General features: G+C 46.8%; 1 protein-coding gene across 1 annotated transcript; it reads right to left on the bottom strand.

The window, feature by feature from the left end:
• Positions 1-12,536: 12,536 nt before the first annotated feature.
• BARHL2 (BarH-like homeobox 2) lies at positions 12,537-17,701 on the bottom strand. The gene is made up of 3 exons (XM_004689790.1): positions 17,014-17,701; positions 14,949-15,174; positions 12,537-13,144 (listed from the first exon to the last, which is right to left on the bottom strand). The coding sequence occupies exons 1-3, from the start codon at positions 17,657-17,659 to the stop codon at positions 12,832-12,834; spliced, it is 1,185 nt and encodes a 394-aa protein (XP_004689847.1). The 5' UTR covers positions 17,660-17,701; the 3' UTR covers positions 12,537-12,831.
• Between the last annotated feature and the right edge of the window lie 695 nt (positions 17,702-18,396).

Below are 18,396 nucleotides of genomic sequence, written 5' to 3'. Positions count from 1 at the left end.
CCTGCACCTCTGGCCTGTACCTCAGTTCTGTATGCACAAATCAATAAATCTTTAAAATAAATTACATATATTATATATATAGAATTTAAATTATATCTTTATATATAGGTGAGTGTATATACATATACACACACAACGTGTATACAATATGTGTGTATATGTATACACATACATACACACATTAATTGTACCCCTATGATTCTTAAGTAAATGTCCAAGTACTTGAAATGCAATGAAAGATCAGACATACAGTTCCTCCATCAAGGAATAAGCACCAGTTGGATCATTTGTATATGCTGATTTTGGGGGTTTTCTTAAGATTTTTTTTTTTATGCATACAAGCACTGAAGAACAGGCCAGTAGTGCAAAGGGGGGTGAGAGGAATCACCAGATACAGAGTGGGGGGCAGGAACTAGCAGATCTACTGAAATACACCGCTGAGGGGAGCAGTGGGCAAGACAGGAGAGGTCTGCAAGGCCATGTGGTTTAGCTCCCTGGCCAGAGATTGAGCTCATGCTGCAGTGCTATGAATAGCTTCATAGTGCTGAGATTTAACCCCTTGCACCACCAGAAAGGCCCTGCATATGCTGTTTTTATTAACCAATGGCTTAAGATTCAATTATGTAAACTTATTCCAGGCTCTACTTTACACCAGGCTCTAAGCTAGAAGCAAAGCTATGAGGGACAAACGGAACCTTATTACATATATTGAGGATAATGTTGGATGTTAATGCACTAGTTCTGACCAGGAAATATGAACAAATTAATGTTCTTGACAGCAATCCAGACTTTAGAAGCCAGTACTTAGAAAGAGATGTGATGACACTTTCTTTAATAAGTGATTTTTAGTGTTTCTTTACATCATTTCCTGACCAGTCCATAAAGAATATTTCTCACCTTGCTAAATAAAACTACCATCAAGCGTTTTCAAGCATAAAGACCAACATCTCTCATCCTTGAATGAGATTTGGAAAGAAACCTCAAGGGTAAAGCTATCAGCTTAAAAATTAGTTGAGATAAATGTTTATGTGCATACTGTGTGTTCATGGTAAGCTGAAAGATTTTCTTAATGAGCAAGTATTCAAACTTTTACAACACTGGTGTTCAGTTGTAAGGGATTCCTAAAATGTTGTCTCAGCTAACTGCAACAGATGCAACTCAGCTGAATTTTTTAGAAGCTGAAATTCATAATGTAATGTATAATATTCTCACCTCTATAAAAGATAAAGGATTTTCTTATACAGATTCATTTTCATATAACTATTCACTCTAGAGTTGATCTTAGTAGACTACAAGCCAATCACAGCACATCACTTTAGGGAATTTCAAATAAAATGGGTACTAATTGTATTGCCAAAATCTGAGTTTTCTACATCTAGAGCAATATCATGTACACCAGAGGAGTGTCTCTCTTTCCTAAAGATAACTCCACTAGCATGGAGTTAAGACAACTCGCAAATCAAGTCCTTCAAAAATCTACTGTCTGCACAGTGTCCCATACTACATGTATTCTTTGAGCAATCTTGAGAAAATCCAACATTCTGTCCACTGTTAGACTAAATTCACTGTAAGAGGTTCCTAGGCAAAGATGACATTTTTTTAAATGAAATTAAATTTAAAAAAGAAGGTGTAGCTTTTATGTCCAGATTTTATCTAGATAAGTATGTCATTCTACCTTTTGAGTGATGATGAAGTACAAAGTCATGGAATTTCCTATTTACAGAGCAAGTTGAGTCAAAGAAAAGTGAAGGGAAAGAGCCCATTAATTTGGCGCTGAAAATCAAAATGAAACATTCGTATATAGGCAAATTGCCCTAAGTTTGTTTTCAAACAAATCTGTGTTTTTTTAAAGAGCATCATTTGATTCTTAATGTATTATAAACATAGAGCAAGGGTTTTTATTATTATACGAGGTTCTAGCAATATAAAAATATGTAAATAAATATAAATAAAACTTTCTTTTAAACTGTTAAATTTTCAACTTAAGGGAATATATGAAAGACAGCTTTCTGTCTTTTCTAAACACCTAGTTAAATCAAGCATATCAAGTCAATGCATTAAAAATGATTACAAATCTCATGGGTCATACAAACCCCATTCTCTGATGAAAAACATCTCTATTCTCTAAAACCTGCTTTTTTAATACATATATATCAGTGTTCCTAACACAGGTATCTGGAGCAAGAAGACTAATTATAGAGGGAGAGGGGCTTTTGTTTTGTCTTGTTTTGAACACCACATGATTTCCCTTTGACTTGTAAAGCCTAAGGTATTATCTTTTGGTGAGGCTGATATTGGGAAATAAAGAAATATTTACATTATGAGTTATATAATAGAATGAAAGACATGCAGCACAAGAACGATGATTTGACTTTCCCCATAAATCAAACCAGGCTAGTGTGCCTCATGATGGGTTTTTATTATGCTTTGTTCCATAAAACGTTTCTAGTCACCATAGTGATAAACTGATATCTCCACATTACCCATATAACTCCAAACATAGTTTTCCAAAGAGAATTCCATGCAGAAAGCAGTCCCAAGGCACAACAGCATCTTTAAGCATTTTAAAGTGCTATGAAGTTTTCTTGGACAGTGAAATCTTTTTAAAGCATCGGAGCCTTGTATAGATATTTATGCAGGATAATAAGGGTAAGCACAGATAATGCAGACGAGCACAAATTTGTCTATATAAAGAGATGCTGCTGTTTGCATATGGATAGTCATGAAAATTAGGGGAAAAAGTCAAAACTAAATAAATATTTAATATGTCAGCACCTGTCATATAGTTTGTGTGTGTGTGTGCATTACTGCTATTGACTAGCAGTAGTCCTGCTACTCTAACCAACTTCATTAAAGAATAAAAGAAAAGTAATAAGTCATTTCACACTCTGTCTGACCATTATACAATAATAGCAAGATTTCATGCAAGGGTACAACATTATGCCCATCTGCAATCACAGTCTCTTTGCAAAAATCTCAATTCACACTTCACATGCAGCTAACCTTGTTACCATCCCTTCCTAAATCCATCAGTGTTGCAGCTGCACGTCTTCACAGCCCAACATCTTAAAATTCATCACTTTGGCACCTTAGCATCACTATAGGTCAAGATAAAGAATCCAACCAAGAATAATTAAAGGGCACCCAGATGTTTAGTTTACTTATCTCGAGCCTTTCCTTTAACATATTTGAATTGCCTGTGTGTACTATTTCTTTCATATTTGTAAGCTATGTGCAATGTGATTATTTTAAGGGTATGAGACCTGGAACAATACATTTCAGACTTTTTTTTTTACAAGTATAGTTCTTTGTAGTTGAAATTTGAACAAGAGGCGTGATAATGAGTAGGTTGAGGGAAGGAAAGGTGTTATCTCATTAAGGTAATTACTAAGACATCCCCACCATTATATCGGTTTGAAAATGTGGCAATTAAAGCGCCCTACATGGGCTTCTGGAGACAAGAGAACAAGACAGTTCTCTTGGAACTTCTATGTTACGGTTAATGTGTGTCATGTAAATGAAAGGGTAGACTACTGCTATTTAATTCTTTTTCTCAGCCCCCTCCCCCACCCTCAAATTCCTCTATGGGTTATTGTGGGGTTTTTTTCTTTAACCTGAATTTATTTCTGATGAAAGGTGCCAGATTGACAGTCCCAGAAGCCAAAGTCCTCTATCTACCCATAAAATACCTGAAGCAGAGAATGGTAGAGCAAGAGAGAAAGGCAATGTGCTACTAACCTAAATAAGAAGAGTCCTGACCTTCTTCCTTAAGCTTTGGTCAGGCAAGACTTCTCTGATGAGCAGGCTGCCAAATTCACATCCAAAGTCAAGGAAACATAACACACATAAGAAAACACTCTTAGTGATGGTCTTAGTTTATTATATCCCAACACATGTGGACTAATTCATGTAGTAGTGCTCAGCTCACTGAGGCTGAATTGGCAATGTTCTCTTGTTCCCATTACTTTGGCCAGTCATTCATTTCCCCTCTTGAACTGGTCAGCTTGCTCTTTTGTCACTTCTTCTGCCCTAATCAGGATAATGATAATGAGATAACCATATAGTATGCAGAATTCATTCTCAAAAATCTTGTTTTCATGCCCACTGAAGCATTATTCACATCAAATTAAAGATGTCCAATGATGGGAGAATGGTAGACACCATGTAGACACATCTATAGGAAAGAATAATTATACATCAAATATTATTCTTGTAAAGAACATAAAATAACACAGAGAAATATTTGTACTACATTAGAGAGCCATAAACTATTTCCCAGATTAAATACAGTAAAAACCTAGAAATAATAATTAAATATTAGCAGTGGTTTTCTCTGGGTGGTAGAAGATAGTTTATTTTTTTCTCTCTACTCTTTAGCATTTCACAAATTTTCTACAGTAACTGTGCAATGCTTTTTAATAGGAAATTATTTTAATAATTTTCATCAGAAGTCTCTGTTTCTTTTGTAGTACAATTTGACTACATGAATTTAACTCCACTAAAATTAAAAGTCAAGAATGACTCAAAAATGCTCTATTCATATTACCTCTTTGCTTAACTTTTCTCAATCTTTGTAGAAAAAATTAAGAGTGATGACAAGGATTGAAAAAAACAAACAAACAACTAGGTCCTCCCTGGTGGCTCAACAAGTTAACGTGCAACACTATGAAGCAATCGCAGTCACTGCAACATGAATTTGATTCTCTGCCAGGATGGTACTGCACACCTCTCCTGACCTATCCACTGCTCCCCCTCAGCAGAATATTCAGTTGATCTGCCTATTCTGCTCCCCACTCAGTCTCTGGTGAATTCTCTCACCTCCCACCCCTCTGTCCTGTACCCAGTTCTTGTATGCATAAATACATAAACCTTTAAAAAAAAAAAAAAGAGGCCCTCCCTGGTGGTGCAGCAGGTTAAAACACTGCATTAAGAAGCTAAAGCCACTTCGCATGAGTTTGATCCCTGCCTGCCCTGGAAGTGACCACATGGCACAGCAGACCTCTCCTGACCTGCCCATTGCTCCCCTCAGTACTCTGACGATCTGCCTGTTCTGTTCCCCTTGCTGTCTCTGGTGAAGCCTCTCACCACCCCTGCACTTCTGGCCTGTACCCCAGTTCTGTATGCACAAATAAATAAATAAATCTTTAAAAAAAAAAGAAAGAAAGAAAAAACTAAGCACGTATGTTGTAGAAAGAACTAAAGATTATTAACTAGAAGACTTTTGACATATCCCTTCTACTCCGGGGTTTGAATCAAGATCAGTCTACTTAAAACTGAGTACATATTAATGTGGATATTGGCAAATATCATTTTGCCTCATTTCTGGACATAGACTTGCCCACAATCTTCCTCCTTTAATTCACTCACTGATGCTTCTCACTAGGTCCCTGGCTATCTTATCTATTACATACAGTCGCTAAAATAAGAGCAGTCGTTACTGCTTCACTAAATGAGGTGGAAAGGTCTTAATGTTTATATAAGTTCTAATCGAATTTTACTCTAATAAATATCTTTGTGGGAGGACGTTGGGCATGTGAAAATAATTGTGCCTTCTGCAGAGATAATTAGGCCACAAGATAACTTGGTGGCATGTGTGGAACTGCGTAATGTCACCCCTTAGTCACCACCAGCAGCAAAGGGTAGATGAAAAGGGTTACAAGAGTTTGGGCCTGGTTTCTGCAACCAGGCAGGCCTGGGAAAACCCCCCTGGGTACTGAGGGAAAAGCAGGAGGAGGCAAGGGGAGGCGGAAACTGCACTGTCATTTCCTGTTCTGTACTTGGGTAAGGCAAAGCTGGGGTAGACCTGGACCAGCGCCACCACAGGACTTAAATGGGGGCAGCTGTTTCCAGCGGCAAGGTGTGGGCTCCTGGTGACCTATTCTAACATAAGTGAAGAGAAGCTGTTAGAGAACCCAAAATATGGGTTGCTGGAAATTCCTAAAGCAGTCCAGAAAGAAGAAAGACAAAATGAAGCACCCATGTCTGCTCTTACCCATTTGTGCTTTATGTCATTTTCTGGCCCAATGAAAGACCACGTGACGATTATGCATTTGTTCACATATGAGTGTGTTGAATGTAATGCCACAGGGTGTTCACTTAAAGCCAGTTCACTTAAAGAAGTTGTCCCTTTAAATCCTCTTAATCTAATGGGGAAAACCTGGTGAGCTTCCTTTAATAGAACAGCTTGTGGAATATGGGGCAGAGGAATAATAAATTGAGATTTTAAAGAGAATGTGGCTCCAGTACATCCTTTTGTAGAGGCAACACCATCTCTGTTAATATCTGGACTAGAAGTTTGCTGCCCACAATTTTGCAGCTGCCCAGTCTTAGGGAGATAATAGTTGGTGCTAGAGGAAGTTGGGCAACCAGCTCCTGCTTGGCATAGCCAAACATTATCCGCATTTCCATAAGTAATGACATGTCAATTTTCTCAAATTAGAGATAGTGAGAAGTTTTGGTTTCTCAAATTTGAATGAGATTATTGGAAAATCCTTTCATCAGCGCTCCCTCAACTGAAAGCTTGCCTCGTGAGAAAGAGACCTACTGTTCTTCCTTCGGTTGAAAGTCAAGACTCTCACATCGGGGAACTTTGGCTTGTGCCCACACAGGAGGAGCTGAGTAGCACCCCGACTTCCAAGTCCTTTCCCTGACACTCGATTGATTTTAGCATGTAGACATTTTTTCCGCTCTCATTTTGTAGTATGGCGGTGGAGAAACAAGTGTCCACACTTAGTTCCTCTCTTCGGAAGCGGCGGTATAAATACTTAGTGCTCCAGAGAAAACTTTGCCTCCGGTTTCACATAAGGTTAGAAACTCTGGGGCTCCTCTTCCTCCAGCCCCAAGAGGCTTTGGGGAAAACCCCTTCTCCCCAATGTTACCTAAACCTACAAAGGCGGGTAATCCGTGCTGATAAAAGTCTCTATCAGCTCCTAAAGATTCTACTTATCAATTCCAGGCCTCTGACTACAAAGGAAAAATGAAGAGAAGAGCCGGAGAGGAAGTTGGGGGGCGGAGGTGTTAAACAACAGAAGAGTTGGCTTCCGAGAATGAGGGGAAATCTGGAGGAGGTAGTCTTTTGCTGCCTGAGTCCTTTTGAAGGGGAGGTAGTAATGAAGGGGCATACAGATGTGAGCTCCTACCTGGGCAAAGATTTATTGTCTTCAGAGAAAAAGGGCAGTGCTTTATATTCCCTCCCGACCCCACCGAGTGTAAGAGAAAGGCCCTTGCTCAGTATTGCTTGTGGAAGCATTTGGATTCCTGCGCTCGTATACCGGATCCCCGGCTTGCTGCAAGCCTCCCTCGCGAAGAGCAGTGTGGAACCTCTGTAACCCCGCGCGGGAACTTGCGTCCGCTGGGCTGTCCCAGGGGCCGGAGCAGCAAGGACGCCTTAACGGGGTGCGCCCCGCGGCTACCCCGCACGGAACCCGCGAGCTGCAGCTGGCCCAGGGAATCGAGGAACAAACCGCCAGCTCCAAAGTGTGTGCGAATCGGTAGAAGAGGGAGGGAAACCCGCTCCAAGGGCCTTGTCACTAAAAGGAACGAGTCGGGCGCGATAGGGAGAGAGGAGCGGGAATCTATCAGCTCCACAAAGTGACAAAGCCCCTTTCATTGTAAATCAAGTTCATCTGGCGTTCGCAAAGGTCCTCCTCTTTCAGTGAAACACCCCCCACCCCCCCGGTGGCGATCCGCTGTCCGGGACCGGATAGGGGCGGGAGCTGGAAGAGCCCCAATCTGCGAGCGGGCTAGGGAGGGGGGGGGGATGGGGGGGGAGAGCTGCGGTGGAGATCTAGGTTGACCCAACCCGACCTGCAGGGTGGCGGCCTGCGGAGCGCTTCTCCTGGGCTCCCAGCAGCCGAGGCGGCAGTTCCCCGAGCACTGGCTGGCTGCGCCCGCTGAGGAGTAAAAAGTGCCTTTTGGAGCGGTTCCACTGGCGACCTCGTTGCGTCCGCTGTGCCAGGGTTTAGAAGAAGCAGACCTAAGGGCCCGCTCCTCCCCCGTAGGCTTCCGCTGAGAACTTATTAAATAGGGACGGTTTAGAGTTGATCTGTCACTGAGCACTACTTACCCTGAGATCTTTTGGTTTTGAATTACTTTATTGATTTGAAGATTTTGTTCTTTGGAATGTGACCCTGTTTGGACTTAAAGCTAATCAGGAAACGCTGCCAGGGAGGGCGCTTTGTAATCGCCTCGCGGACCTCCCCCGCGGGCGCGCCCCCTGCGGTCTCCGAGGCTTGCCCGGAGCCCGCTGGCTTCTCCGCGCGCCCTGGGAGCTGTCTGTGGTGCTAGGAGAGAGAACACGGGAGGGCTGGGTGTGGGCACGGAGGAGAGAACCAGAATTCGACGGCGGCGAAGACAGTCCACCCAGCAACATTAGGACAGAGTCTTAACATTTCCACCAGAAGGAGGGAAGGAAGACAGTACCTTCTGGAGTCATTTCATCGTCTGGAGACAGCGAAGCTGGTTTTCCGAGGCAGAGGCCAGTGATAACTCTCTCTGAAAGCGCACACCCCGCCCCCCCACTCCTACATATTTACCCCTACTCAGCGGTAGGGGTGTTCAGTCCACTCGCAGTAAAAAGGAAGGGGCAAGGGGCCATATTCCCCAACGCCAGGGAAAGGGAGGTCGGCTGGAGCCAGCCAAGAAGGTAGGACTGAGCGTAGTTCTAGTGGGAGACACAGGAAGCCGGGAAGCACTGCCCCAGTGTCCAGGAGGTAAACCCTAGAGAAGCCCCCACTAAGCTCTCTGCCCACAGCTTTCTATCTAATTGCCAAGGGACAGGGCAAGTCAGCTTCCCCTCACCAGTGATTCAGAGCTATTAAGAAACGTCGATTCCCGTGGAGGCTGGATCCTGCCCTTTACGGTGCCCACCAGTAATGATAAGTCAGTCACTTTCCAAACACGTCGACTTCAAGCGGCATCTGAATTTTTAGAAAACCAAGCGATTCTCTACCAGCATATTTTTGTAACCACGTGGCTTAACGGGAACTAAAGTTTCCTTAGCCCTGGGGAGAGCTTTTCCAAATATTTTTAGAAAGTTAAAAATATAACAAAACAAACTACTCACAAGCAGCCTGTTTAAAGATGGGAGGTGGGATTCACAGGCTCCTGGGACCGGCTGCCTAGGCTGGAGTCAGATGGCAGGAAGGGAGGGGGGAGAGGAGGAGAATCTTGGTTGGAGGGAAGTGACTTTATTTGCAACAGAGGAAATCAGCTGTCTAATTTGCCATCTTGTGGGCTTTCATTTTAAGGGGTGGAGCAAAAATAAATTGATACAAGGTGGTAGGTGTATTTGCTGGAGGCTTGGAGGTAAGCAGCAATCATTACTTTGCAACTCATTGGAAATTGCTGGCTTGGGCTAGAACACCTGACTGCTAGTCTGAGTTAACATCTCACTTTGCGCTCGGTATAAGTGAGTGCTAGGTCTGCTGGGGTCCTGAAGTTGATCTTGGGGTGGACAAAATAAGGGGGCCTTTTGCGGTGTTTCAACATCTCCCTGAAACGGGTTTGTTTTCTTGTTTCTGTAGCCAGCAAAAATTGCTGTTGAAAGTTCCTGTGTTGCCAGCACCCACTTAATCAAAGGCACAGTTCTAATGAAACCCTGCCTGTGGAGTGCCCTTCAGATACCAGCTGAAGGTGGGCAAAGAAAAAGCAGCTGAGCTCTCAGGGATGGCCATCCTTGGGGCTTCCGTAACTAACTCCAGATCTCTCATGAGAAAAGACCGTTTTACTGTTTTCTTGTCCCTTGCTTTCCAGAAAAACTGGGGTTGCGTTCATTGCTCACCTCCTATCCAACCCGCAACTTTCTGGGCAGGCACAGGACAGGAGAGCCCGTTCTGAGAGAAAAACACTGGGTTTATTTTTAACTTTTAAAGAGCAGTTTGGGGGATGTTTGATTGGAAGAGCACCTCCCTACTGGGGTGACCTGTGCAGTGCTGTTGCAGGAAGAAAGGAATTAAAAGGCGATCCAGCATTCAACTTTCTTCCTAGGACAACACTCTCCTCCCCCCTGCCCCCAACATCCAATCTGCCAGCTTCTCTGTGGTAGGAAGCAACCAAAACAGATGTAGAAGGAGAATTGACACTTTTCAGTTGTGCATTTTAGGGAGTGAAAGAAAACATGTCATTGAAGAAAAGGAAGTTTGGGTGGAGACAGAGTAGTTGCTAACAGCAGTGGAGTCTGTGTTAATTAAGCTTGGTCTCTGTAGATGTACTACTTCCAATGCGCCCTCCACCTATTGAGTTCAGGTTTGTCCTTGAGAGAGAAGGGGCAGCAGGCAGCCTCCTCAGCAGAGTTGAAAGCTGCTGCTGGCAGATGGGTGCCATAGCCTTGTTTGTATTCCTAAGTTTGTGTGTGTTTTCCAACTAGGTCTAAGGTCATTCTTTGTAGGGAACTTGGGATGTGTGAATTCCACTGAAGTCCGAAGTCCCCTTTGTATCCAAAGCTAACTAGCCCAGCTATAGCAGACAGAAGCTATAGCCTTGAAAAGTACCTTTTTAAGGTTCAGACAAACCATTTTTTTTAGCTATTTGAACTTAATTGTAGAGCCCTACAGCCCATAGGATGAAACAAGAGCCTGCAGAGTATGCATGCATTGGCATCTCCACGGAACAGTTTCCAGCCCATCCAGCTGAGTTTGTCCCAGAGAGAAACTAGAAAGGCCAGCCAAAAAAAAAACCCTGTTGTTAGAATCAAGACCAAGACCAAGACCATTTTTAAAGCAAATTGATGAGCTGGAGAGAAATCTGCAAACCACTCTCTAATTAGCCAAGGTCCAATAAAGGCACCCCAGGCAATTTCCTCCTGGATTTCAACTTTTTCTTCCCTTCTTCCTGTCCACCCCACCCCAACATATAAACTCCTGCAGTATATCATACCTGTAAAAACGTTTTTAGCTCTACTGAGATCCCAACATCAGAGAAAGTTGGATGACCGGCCAGGATGTCTTTTAGTTGCATGCCTTGCTCCTTGACACTGTACTAGGGAAGGCATGAGAATGGAGACATAAGGGGGCCTCTGACTCTCTGGCTCTTCAGAAAGGGGTAAGTGGGCAGTCCCAGCGCTGTGTCCCTTAATCACTTCTTCTGTCACAGAATCTAGAATGCTGAACTTAATGGGGCGTCAATCTGGATGGAGTGCTAACTTGGAGTGTTGACATACATACATGCATATATACACAGACCCCAACTCCTAAAGCTGGCTTAAGTAGGCCTCCTCCAGCCTTTCCATAGGGCCTTTCATTTTGGGGGTCCCTCTGGACCCAAAGATGCTAATAAAAAGCTGGGCAGCCTGTCTCATCCAGAGTTGCATTTCCACCCCAGGCATCCCAGCACTGCGAACTCACTATGTCCAGAAGCTAGGTGCGGGGCTAGAGGCTAGATGCCCGCAGGGGTATGAGAACGCAAGGATCAAAGCCTCGACCGGGGTTTGTTAGCGGAGCCCGCGGAGTCCCGGGAGAATCCTAATTGCCCGCCCTGCAGTCTCCGCTCGCAGGCTGTCCTGCAGCGCGGGCGCCCAGCCGCGGGCTGCGGAACAGCTGCGAGGCCAGAGGAGCGTCAGCCAGCCCGACAGCTCGCCAAGTCGCCAGCCCGCCAGCCCGCCAGCCCGCCTGCCACCCAGCCCCAGCCGGCCTTGACTCTGCAGCCCTGAGCTCCCGACCCCCGAAGCCCCGGGCGGAGCCCTGGGAGAAGGAGGAGGGGCGGCGAGCAGACCCGGTTTAGCTGGGACTGCCTGACAAGCGGGGACAGCCAGAGAAACTGGCTTCCCGCTTGGCCAGCACCGACTGCCTACAAAGCACAGACTCTCGCCCCGCAGCCGCGGGCTGCTCCGAAATCAGCTACTCAAAAAGAAGAGATTTACACTTATCAAATAAGGGCCTGGAAGAGGGAGGCCAGCATGAAAAAAACGGAGCTGTTTTGGTCCAAGTCGACTCCAACGTCTGTACAAATTTTGTAAATTCTTGATATTCCGGGAGGGATTTTTTTTTTCTAAGCCAATTCGCGCATTTCCTTATTGCACATTTTGCTTTAGTAAAATCAGCTCCCTTGGATTTCGTCACTTGTTAAAAAAAGATAAACTTTATTTTTGTAATTTTCAATCACAAAAAAATCTATATTTTTGTCTAAGCATTTATTTTACTGAATCAAAAAAGACATGAAAAGAAAAATGTTTTACTAATGTATATAAGTGACTCTTTTTTGGACAACATATAATAAATATGATATATCACTTATCACTCAGTCTTTCAAATGTACATTTTTTTTTTTCATTTTATGGAGCATGCCACTTTTCCAAAAGAAAAAAGGTCATGAGAAATCAGTGCAAAGTTCTCAGTTACCCTCCTCTTTTCTCTGGGGCAGACAATGTCCACGGCAACGCCCTCTGCCTCGGGATTTGGGTCTGTCCATCCATCTACAGTTCTGCTGTGCTGTCTCCTCTCCGTGCCCTTCTTTCTTCCCTCCTTACCCCTCCCCCTCCCTCCCTCCTGCTTGTCCCTAAAGTCATTTTTAAAAAGAACTTGAGGTTCTGTTTTTGTTGCTGTTTTAAAACTTACTGATCGCACTTTGTGTGGGTTCAGCGTTTTCGCCAGTCACACTGGTGTGGAGGAGCTTTCCAGCCCTGTCTGGGGGGTGGGGAGATGGAGAACAGAGGGCTGGCTCCTCGCGGCCCGCCCGCCCGACCCCAGCACCGCGGAGACAGTCTTCCTTTCTTCCTTTTCTGCCTCCTGGTCGGTTTCAGGGTCTCCGGAAGGCTCGGTGCTGGGAGAGGAGGGGCCGCAGTCCGAGCTGGGGAGGGGACTTGGGGAAGGGGCCGCTGCGGCGTCTGCAGTTTCTTCACCGGGGGTGCGGGGTTCCTGGGATAGGGTTGGATAAGGGGTTGAGGGCAGGCTGCCCCCCAGGCCCCAGGCCGTGGATGAGCACTCGGGGCACCAGGGGCCGCTGCAGCTGGGGATGGGGAGCAGGAGGAGTCCGGTACATGCTGCTGTACATGGCTGCGGCCGCCGCTGCCGCAGTAGTGCTGTCCATGCTGCCCAACAGGCTCGGGTGGTAGAAATAAGGCGACGGAAACATCCTCTGCAGTGCGGAGTAGTTTCCTGCCTCCGCCAGCAGCTCTAGGCCCACAGCCGTCTGCCGCTTCCACTTAGTTCTGAAAGAAAAAAAAAAAATGGAGGCATCAGCGTCCCAGGTACGGGCGCCGCCAGGCCCAGGCCCCTGCTCTGCTCTCTCAACTCTCTTCCTCCTCTCTCTTCTCTCAGGACTGAGAGAACTCGGAGAAGTTCTCCTAGTCTCCCCAGCCACTCTCCTACTCACAGAGTGACCCAAATCCAGGTCAATTTTGTAAATTACATCAGCAAAGCCTGAGATATTCACAGATGGAACATTCTGAGCTTCACTACCTTCTGCTCACGCAGCTCCACCGTTATCTCCCTTAGAGTTAGCCACTTTCTGAAACTCCTGTCCTCAACCAAGACCCCTCTTTCTCTGAGCGACCTTCTCCCTCAGTAAGTCCCTCCTGGAGTGGCCCCCCAACAACCCCAGTGTTGGCTCTCTGCTCCTCCCCCTTTCCTCCAGAAGGAGTGAGAGGAAACCGTGAGGAAACGGTAAACAAAGGGACACAGAGACCGCGAATTCTCCCACCTGCCCCTCTCATTCCCCGGGGCTGCTGAGACGCAACTCTCTCATCAGCCTGACAGAACATTAAGGAAGGCAGGGGGCTGCTTAGGGTGAGAAAGGCAAGGAGGTCTCCAAGCGGAATTCATTTGAGGGAGTGCTCTCCCAAGGGGACAGCACCTCCTGGCCATTCCGGGAGGGGGGGGGAAATGCATTTCAAGATACTTTCTCCTCTGGGAGAGAGTAACAATTAAAACCTGTGATCGTCTTTTATCCATTTCCTCCCTGCCCTACCAGAAAGAAACCCCCACCAGAAAGAAAAGGCAAGCAGGAAGCAGGCCTTTGCTCAAAAGCCCCACCATGGAAATCAGGACTGGTGGGCTGTCCATACCCGGCAGCTCCAGCCAAATTAATAAACATGTCGCCCATTTTAAATTGGCTACAAATGACACTAATGTTTTCCGACAGAATTAGGGTGGCTGAAACCGTATGTAATGAGACAGAAAATGATGGTAAAGATGACAACTGGATGGGCATTTCCAAGCACGCTTATGGGCGATTAGAACACGGACTAGGGACTGCGGAGGGGGAAGGAAATTGAGAGAAGGAGCCGGGCTTGGACTTCCACTCAGCATGACCTCCGTCTCAGTATGCCGGGTTCCACTTTATAGATTTTTATAGATCGGGTCTCAAGCGCTGCCAGCTCCTTTCCTACTTTTCTTTCAACGAAAGCGATGGTTCCTGGTGGACTCTGAGGTGGGCAGCAGGGAGCAGACCCTTCCCTCCCCACCCCCAGTCCACACCCTTGGCCAGTTGCCAGATTCTCCTGTCCTGTGACTGTTGATCCTGCCTCTCCCCCACCACCTCATAGGCCAAGGCAAGGACATTTAAATGGAGGCCAATGGCGCCACGCTTCAGAGCAAAACAGCCAGGCTGCGTGGCCAGCACAGACATCCAGAAGGAGCCTGCGGCAGGCCCAAGAGGTACCGGCACATAAGCTCCACTGGCCTAAATGTCAGCTGTATGTGTCACGATTGAGAACGGCCTGACTGATTTTAGGGTGAAGTGGGGAAAACTCCAGACACTTGGGTATCAGAGGGAAAGCAGCGTCTGTTACGATATTCAGAAGTGCAAAATTCTCCATGCTGCAGATTCCCCGGGATCCCTCTCACATGCGGGGTGTGGCCAATCCCTGCTCCCATCTGAAAGCCAGGAATGCCTACTCCCTGCCCTCTGACTCCTAGTCCCTAGAGTCTTCTAAGACCAGGCGGGAGGGACTTTGGTGGGGTGGTTTTGACCTGGATGGCCAGAACCTGGTGCAGTCTCACAACTCCTCTTACCTGCGGTTCTGGTACCAGGTCTTAACCTGGGTGTCAGTGAGGTTGAGCGCAGCTGCTAGGTCCATGCGGTCTTGCACGCTCAGGTACTTCTGCCGCTCAAAGCTACGTTCCAGTTGATTGAGTTGGTGATCAGAAAAAGCCGTCCTGGCTTTTCGGGGCTTTTTGGCTCTCACAGGGGGGCTCTCCCGGCTACTCGTGATCTCCCGGTCTCCTTCTTCCTTTGTTCCTACAACAGAGACCCAGACAGAGTCCTAAATTAACCTGGAATGGAGGAGGGCGGCGCGTCCTCTTGGCACACACTTTCACATTCCCAAGCCAGTCTTGGGTCTCCGGGGGGCTATATTCTGCCACCATCCTCACACACTCTCTTGGACCTTAGCCAGCACGTAAGAGAAGAACAATATCCTCTTCCACTGGCTGGGAGTGATGGGTCTTGGGGGGGGGGGAGCTCCTAAAAGTATTTCTAAAAGTGTGTCTGATCTTCCCACCGCTGGAATTTTAAAAGAAAAGGAAATTACAATAAAGGTGCCTTAAATTGAAAGTACCTTAAGTTATCATTGCCTTGACTAAGGGGAGCCCCTGCTCCTTTCCTTGATTGTTTTTATGACGACTTCATCTTTTCTGATTTAGCAGTCTGAAAAATTAGCTCGTTCTATTTTTGTTTTGTTTTGTTTTTGCTGAGGGGTGCCTTTTCCACTTCACACTACCTATTTACTGACAATTATAGATACTTAATTTCCTTTTCCAGGTGTACTTGGGAAATAGTGAAATCAAACTCCCTGCAGATGCTTGCATCAGGTCTTTTAAACCTTCAGAAAGAATATGTCACCCAGACACTGAATTGAGCTCAAAATCACTGAGCCCATCCAGGTGACAGCCCAGAGATTTCCGGATTCTATTTGTCAACTTCGGTTTTTTACTGAAATGCTGGGAAATCGATATGTCAATCCCTCTCTGTTTGTACCCGTTTTTGCTGCGCTCCTTGATCTTCCCTGCAGGAAGAACAATAATCTCTCTAATTGACCCACTGGGGAGGTTGGTGCACAAAAAAATCGCCAGACCAGACTGTACATCTGTTTTGGGCACTATTATGCTAATGCTATAATAGTAAAATGAGGTGCCAATATCCCACCTTCCAGTTAGCACACATCCTTCCCAGAGAAAACAAATACTAATCACAGAAGTAGTCGCACTGCCCTATAACATATTACTAAAGGAATAACTCTCTTGATGTGTTAAAAACTCCTTTGCCATGCATAGGCCAGAATATTTATGTCTGAAATGGTGTGAGAAGGAAATGTTATGCAGGACAATTTCCAATGCCATCTTCTGATTTTAAGATAAAAATATAAATTCAGTTCCATGACATTTTGCTTTCATGAATGTTAACTCCTCATTGCTTGCAGGGAGTCAAACAGCTTACTAAAATATAAACAATTATTCAATTGGGACGATAGGTGAGAGTGGTGTTTTAAGATGACTATAAATGTTTACTGTGCAAACGTCCCTAAAATATTCATGAACTATTTTATTGTTTAAGTTGCTGTTAAACAACTCAGAATTTTTACTTCATTAAATCTTATCATTGCTGTGATGGTATTTAAATATATAAGGGGGGGAGGGTGAAATAATTTGCATTAAAGAATTAACACCACACTGTGATCACACCCATAGACACAACGCTAGCTAAGTCTGCTTTTTTCTCCCACATCCTTCCATTCCCGCTATCAAGCTCTCAGTTAGAAAAATCCCAAGTCTTTCCTTTTTATCTAAGAAAGCATTCCCCGTTAGAGCCTCTCCGCCGCAGTCCTTGCCTGATTAGCTAAAATTAAGTAAAACAAAGAAGAGTTGCACGGCGGTTACGGTGACGATCGAGGGGTAGAAATTTAACAATAAGAACTTCGGACGAATCCCGAAACGCACGCCCAGACCTCCCTCCAGGTTGCAGACTTCGCCGCAAGCTCCTGGAAAAACTCAGCATCCGACATTTTCGGGAGACTGAAGGGGAGACAGGGAACCAGGAGGAGAAGCTAGACAGCTAATGAGCCTGAGCGTCTCGACTCACCGTGGCATTTGATGTCGCTCTGGGCATCTTCCCGCTTGTCGAGTTTGGTTTTGCCGTCCTCCTGTTCGAGCTTTGGCCTGAAGCTCTCGAGTGCCGCGTTGCTCTCCTGCTTGGGGGTGTGGTGAGGAGAGGAGACGCTGGTGCTGTAGGGTGCACACGCCGCCAGAGGTTTGCTGTCGCCCAAGATGTCCTTAATTAAAAAAGAAGAGGTGGAAGTCCTGGGGGCCGAGGCGGCCGAGCCTAGCTGCTGGGCCGGTGGCGGCTGCGGTGGCGGCTGCTGTTGCTGCTGCGGTGGCGGCGGCGGTGGCTGCTGCTGCTGGGACGAAGGCTGCAAAGTTTGCGTCGGGGCCGCGCCTGGCGGGGGCTGTTGGCTGTGGTGGAGATGGTGGTGGTGCTGGGACCCGTCTGCTACCAGATGCGGCTCCGGGGGTTCCATGGTGACCGAGATGGGAGAAGAAGGCGCCGTTCCTACGGTATCGATCTCCGAACAGGGGGACGGAGTGGCCTGACTCCTAAAATCCGCGGTCCTGGGCTCGCCGAGCGGGCGGAAATCTCCATTCATCATGCCGGGGCTGCCCGAGCTGGCACTGGACAAAATCGTGTCTATTCCAAAACTCGACCCGCTGGCCCCTTCCATTGTTGTCATTTCTACATGAGGTCCACGCCACTCCGCCGCTTAGCCGCCGCCGGCACCAAGCAAAGGAAGCTATCGATCGTAAAACAAAATAAACACTCAGCAGTACTGTTGCCACTTTAAATTAAAAAAAAGAAACAACGAAGTGGGGCGGGGAGGGAAGGGAAGATAACAGGGACGTGGCGATCGGTGGACACTTTCAACACAACTTTTTTCCCCTTTATGCAAAAAGTAGGAGTGGGGAGAAAGACAGACCAGGGAGAAAGTTATTTTAAAAAAAGAAAAATTGGAGGCGGCACGCAGCGTGCGCTCCAGGAACGGCCGCGCACGTGGGGCGGCAGCGGCGGTGCTGGGGACCCAGGCAGGGGCGCGGGCGGCAGGAGGTGACCCCGACACCGCCGCTGCCGCTGCCGCCTGGGTCTGCCCACAGCCTGGCACCAGGCGGCAGCGGCGGCGGCGGACGCGGCAGGTGCAGCGACGGCGAAGCCCGGTGGCGACGCGCCCTCGGAACTCCCCAGCGGCTCCTCGAGGTGGCTGCCGCGCGCGGCTCGGCCGCCCCGGAGCTGAGTTCCTGAACTTTCTTGGAAAGTTGTGAAGCGGACACCGCCACCGCAGTGACGGCCACCCGAGAGAGAGAAATAAAAGAAGGAGCAGGCGCAGGCGGTGCAGACGGCGGAGACGCGGCGCCGAGCGACTCCGGCCGCGGCCGGGCGCGATCGCTTGTAATCCGGCGGCGAGCGGGCGGCGCC

This window comes from Condylura cristata, unplaced genomic scaffold (genome assembly GCF_000260355.1).
Source record: "Condylura cristata isolate star-nosed mole 26May11 unplaced genomic scaffold, ConCri1.0 scaffold00026, whole genome shotgun sequence".
Lineage (NCBI taxonomy): Eukaryota > Metazoa > Chordata > Mammalia > Eulipotyphla > Talpidae > Condylura > Condylura cristata.
The sequence above is the reverse complement of the archived record's forward strand: the minus strand, read 5'-3'. Positions and strand labels throughout refer to the sequence as shown.

Excerpts from the sequence above, each read along its gene's own strand:
- BARHL2 (XM_004689790.1), bottom strand. The coding sequence starts at position 17,659 with ATGACAACAATGGAAGGGGCCAGCGGGTCGAGTTTTGGAATAGACACG. Across the intron at positions 15,175-17,013 it reads GAGCGACATCAAATGCCACG|GAACAAAGGAAGAAGGAGAC; the intron begins GTGAGTCGAGAC and ends TCTCTGTTGTAG. Across the intron at positions 13,145-14,948 it reads ACCTGGTACCAGAACCGCAG|AACTAAGTGGAAGCGGCAGA; the intron begins GTAAGAGGAGTT and ends TTTTTCTTTCAG.